At 46.6% G+C, this 4531-nt stretch overlaps 1 protein-coding gene across 1 annotated transcript in view; it reads left to right on the forward strand.

Annotated features, from left to right (window-relative positions):
- The first annotated feature begins 4053 nt into the window (after window positions 1–4053).
- Window positions 4054–4531, forward strand: part of CUNH1orf174 (chromosome unknown C1orf174 homolog) — a 10240-nt gene continuing 9762 nt past the window's right edge. The window contains exon 1 of the mRNA XM_018564079.1: window positions 4054–4223. Within this exon, the coding sequence (XP_018419581.1) occupies window positions 4209–4223 (15 nt within the window). The 5' untranslated portion in view covers window positions 4054–4208. The remainder of the gene's footprint in view (window positions 4224–4531) is intronic.

The following is a 4531-nucleotide window of genomic DNA, read 5'->3' on the forward strand; positions in this document are numbered from 1 at the left end:
ACACCAAAATGACGGGCGTTCATTTTGGTGTCACCCCCTCTAAAAAGTCGGGCTCTCTGTCCACAGTTTCGGGAGAGAGGAGGGGACCCGTCGGAATACCTCATCCCGCCAGGTGACTGTCCCCTCCTCTCTCTGCCGCCATTCATCACCAAGATGGCCGCCAGCAGTTATCAATAAGATCGCCGCGCAAGACATGATGACGTCAGAACAGGGTCTCCCCCGGTAACTGCTCCGGGTGACACCCGGCCTTGGGACGCCCCTGACGCTCAATCTTACAAGTCTGGGTTGGGTTACAACCATTGGAGGGGTGACACCAAAATGACAGACAGTCATTTTAGTGTCACCCCCTCTAAAAAGTCGGGCACAACTGGACAAGCACCCAGCCAAGCATAGACTAACCTGGAGTGACACACTGCTTTTCTTACATTGCAACTTACCTGTTCTAGTTCTTCCAGGTAGTGGCTGCAATGCATTAGTTTCCAAGTTTTTCCCTTTATTTTTACCTGATGCCCCTGCCAGTTCCACACTTCCTGTCCTAGGATGACAACGCTCACTCACTGTACTGTAGCTATACAGGAACAGTGTTGTCACCCTGGGACAAAACTCCAGAACACTTCTATCTCCCATCCATAAAATAGAGTGCTGATACCTGATAACTGATAACAGACAGCAGAAGACATTATGAGCTCACAAGGTGTCTGGCAGATCAACAAGTATTTTTTTTTTTGTTTGCAATTATCGAATAGCTATAACAAAACATCTTTAATGGACTTTTAACGGAGCAAAAGGGAGCAAATAAGAGACATTCATTGCAAACGTTTTCATATACGTTAATTGTTTTTTTTTTACATCTGCCTGGAGTGCAGCCTTAATATGTTCCTGATGCTAAGAAATTTCAAGTAAAACATGAAGTAGCTACACCGAAACGCTCATATAAATATTGATTACGCGTTTAGCGTTTATGGCTGAAAAGGCCAGTTAAAGCACGTTGAACCAGACATCATAAAATAAATGTTCAGCCACTTGGAACTTGGCTAATTCCTGGTGGAATCTCCTCATGTTAATAACCACAATGTCAGTTTTGAAAAACAAGCACATTTAAGGTAAAGACAGACGATATCCATCACACTTTAGGGAAGCCAATGCAAAGCTGGAATGTATTTAGTTTACATTTAAGGTAAATAAATCTTCTGCAAGGAAGCTTTATATCCTCATGATGTTGGACCATTAAAGTGATGTACTGTGCCCATACTTGGAAAAGTAGTAAGGTCAATGTAAAGGAGGGACCTTAAGTACTTAATTGCACTTTCCCACCACCTTAATCCACTGCCAGGCCACCCCAGAAATACCCAGGGGGACATTTATCAAGCTAAGCTGGTGCAGAGAGACAGATTATAAGACAGCATTATGACAAGGCTACAAATGGATTCATACATACCTTCCTCTGCTGCTCTTAAGTTTTACTATGACAGAATAAAACCTGCCCCTGACCACTACTTCATTGTGCATCTATGTGGAGTCAAAATCTGTCTCATCTTCAGCTAGCTTGGTGATCATCAGCTATTTTTCCTTGTTCCAGCTGCCAGAACCGGCATAATTATAAGTGACCTGATAGTCGTACCCTGTTTCTGGTGCATAAATACAAGTTGAGCATATCTAGAGTCTTGTTCCAGGAACTGGACCAGATGCTTGGGACCCTGTCCACTAGAAGGCATGATTGGTAGCCTTGACTTCTTGTTCCAGTTGCTAGGTCAAGCCATGAGAACTGACCTGCTGGTCAACAGGTAATAACCATGGCAGATGCTGTTCCGGAAGCTGGAATGAGTGCCTGGCAAGCTTGGTGGCCTGTCCCACACAACAGGCTATTATAGTGGAGAAAATGAGGAGTGCTGGACTACTTTGTGTCTATGGTTTGTAATTGGTGGTGCCTGGAGGTTGGTAGGCAACGCTTTAGTTCCAAGGACACTTTTTGGGATGGTTCCTGTGGAAGAGTTTTTATGATAAGGAAGCTCCTCTACAGGTAAAAGTCCAGAATAGGCATCATTTGCATTCAACCAGATATGCTAATGCATTTGGGGTCTAGAGGGGTCCCCCTTCATCAGGCTGTAATAATTGAGGATTAAAGTGTGGACTGGGCTAAAGGATCAGCGAAACAAAAAATGTTTGACCTGTTGCAGCTTGAGTTCACCAACCAAACCCAAACTGGAACAGGCGATTTACACAGTCCTCAGCAACGTATTTGTTTCACTGGTCCCTCAGACAATTAAGCCTATTCTAACCTTTTACCAGCGGAGAGTGTCACCCCCTCTAAAAGCCCTTATCTTCCAATGTCATTCCACAAAGGTGGCTGTCCGCTCCCAGAAGAGACATTGGTCATGGGAGGTGCCCTAGGGGCCATGTTTTGGGTGTTAAGCATTCCATTTTCTGTTCTGGGTGCTGAAATAGGTACTTTGCAATGCTAGGTGTCCTGTCTTAGCATGGACGTGGCCCCCTGTTCCTAGTACTGGGTCAGGTATTATTAGTAAAGCGAAACCGGGATAGGGAGCTCATCTGGGTATGGGGGCATGTGCTGTGTACAACGGGGGTCATGTTTTGGATGTTAAACATTTCAGTTTCCTGTTTTGGTTGCTGAAATAGGTACTTGGCAATGCTAGGTGTTCTGACTTAGCATGGATGACTGGCCGTGGATCCCAGTTCCAAGTGCTGGGTCAGGTATTACTAGTAAAGAAGAGAGACCAGGATAGTGGACTTATCTGGGTACAGGCACATGTTCTATGTACAACGGGGGCCATGTTTTGGGTGTTAAGCATCTCAGTTTCCTGTTTTGGGTGCTGAAATAGGTACTTGGCAATGCTAGGTGTCTTGCCCTAGCATAGACGACTAGTCGTGGCTCACAATTCCAGGGACAAGGTGCAGCTACAAGCGCTATGTACAACGCGGGCTATGTTTTAGGTGCTGGGTGATTGGCACACTGGTGGACCTGGCACACTGGCTGGATTTGGATGCCACAACGACTGGCCATAGCTCCTAATTCCAGGGACAAGGTGCAGGGACAAGCACTATGTACAACTGGGGCCATGTTTTAGGTTCTGGGTGATTGGCATACTGGTGACCTGTGTTGGCCACCACAATAAATGTTTGCTATCCTTGGCATCTGGTTACTACAGCTGCTGGAACTGGCAATCAAGACGAGCAACCTGATGCCTTTTTTGGGTGCTGAAATTATTATTAGTAAGGAGAGGCTGGGATAGGAGGCTCATCGGGGTTCAGGGACATGTTCTTCTATGTACAACGGGGGCCATGTTTTGGGTGTTAAGCATTTCAGTTTCCTGTTTTGGGTGCTGAAATATGTACTTGGCAATGCTAGGTGTCTAGTCCTAGCATGGACGACTGGTCATGACTCCCAATTCCAGTTGTTGGGTCAGGTATTATTAGTAAAGACAAACCGGAATAGGGGGCTAATTTGGGTGCAGGGACAAGCGCTATGTGCAATGGGAGCCATGTTTTAGGTTCTGGATTATTGACACACTCTTAGACCTGTCCTGGCCACCACAATCATTGTTTGGTGGCCTTGGCATCCGTTTACTGGAGCTGCTGGAACTGGCAATGATGAAGAGCAACCTGATGCCTTTTTTGGGAGCTGGAACTAATATTCGAGACTGGGACCTGCAGAATATGGGCAATCAGGTTCAAAAAGTTGTCCAGTTTGGATCTTTTTTTTTCTTTTCGCACAAATGTAATTTTGAGCTATAGTAATAACAGTAAAAGTATATGTAAACAATTGCTGTTTTATTTATTATCATATTTGTATTAATGGAATTGCAGGCTGCATAGTACTTTCGCAATCCTATTTACACTCAAGCATTGCAGCTGTCTTCAGCACAGTTCCAGCCCTGTCATCTGAGAGCTGTTAAGCAAATATGAGTCAGTTTGCAAACAACACTTACTCACCCAGCCTAAATTTGCCAGTTTCAGTCATGGCGTCCTAATGTTTCACGGTATGTGGCGTGCCTTCCTTTACACAGCAGCGCCTCCCTTCTCTAAGATGGCCGCTCTCTGAGAGCGTCTCTAGGATACACCGGGGTGACGTCAGACGCAGGCCGGGCTCCCCGTGTGTGAGTGACGCTCTTAGAAAGTTTGCAGGGAGGGGCCGGCGGGGGGATCGGAAAGTTTGGAGAGTTTTGGCGGCGGAGGACCCGGATTTCTCCATGAAGAAGAGAAAGGTGAGGGATGCCTGGCCGCGGGGGAGTGCTGTGTTAGATGAGAGCCGGGAGATGGGTGGATTGGAAGGGACGATATAGGGGATCGAGCCAGCACAGGGTAACGATCATTTAACGAGCAACGATCTTCAGTTAGTGGGGTGTCTGATGGGTCAGTGGGGGTCATCAGGGTGTATAGAGTGCATGGGGTGACATATGAGATGGGGGAGAGGATGGGGTGACATATGAGATGGGGGAGAGGATGGGGTGACGGATGACATGGGGTGACGGTCGGGATGGGGGAGAGGATGGGGTGATAGACGGGATGGGGG

Source organism: Nanorana parkeri, unplaced genomic scaffold (genome assembly GCF_000935625.1).
Source record: "Nanorana parkeri isolate BGI_ZX_2015 unplaced genomic scaffold, ASM93562v1 scaffold721, whole genome shotgun sequence".
Lineage (NCBI taxonomy): Eukaryota > Metazoa > Chordata > Amphibia > Anura > Dicroglossidae > Nanorana > Nanorana parkeri.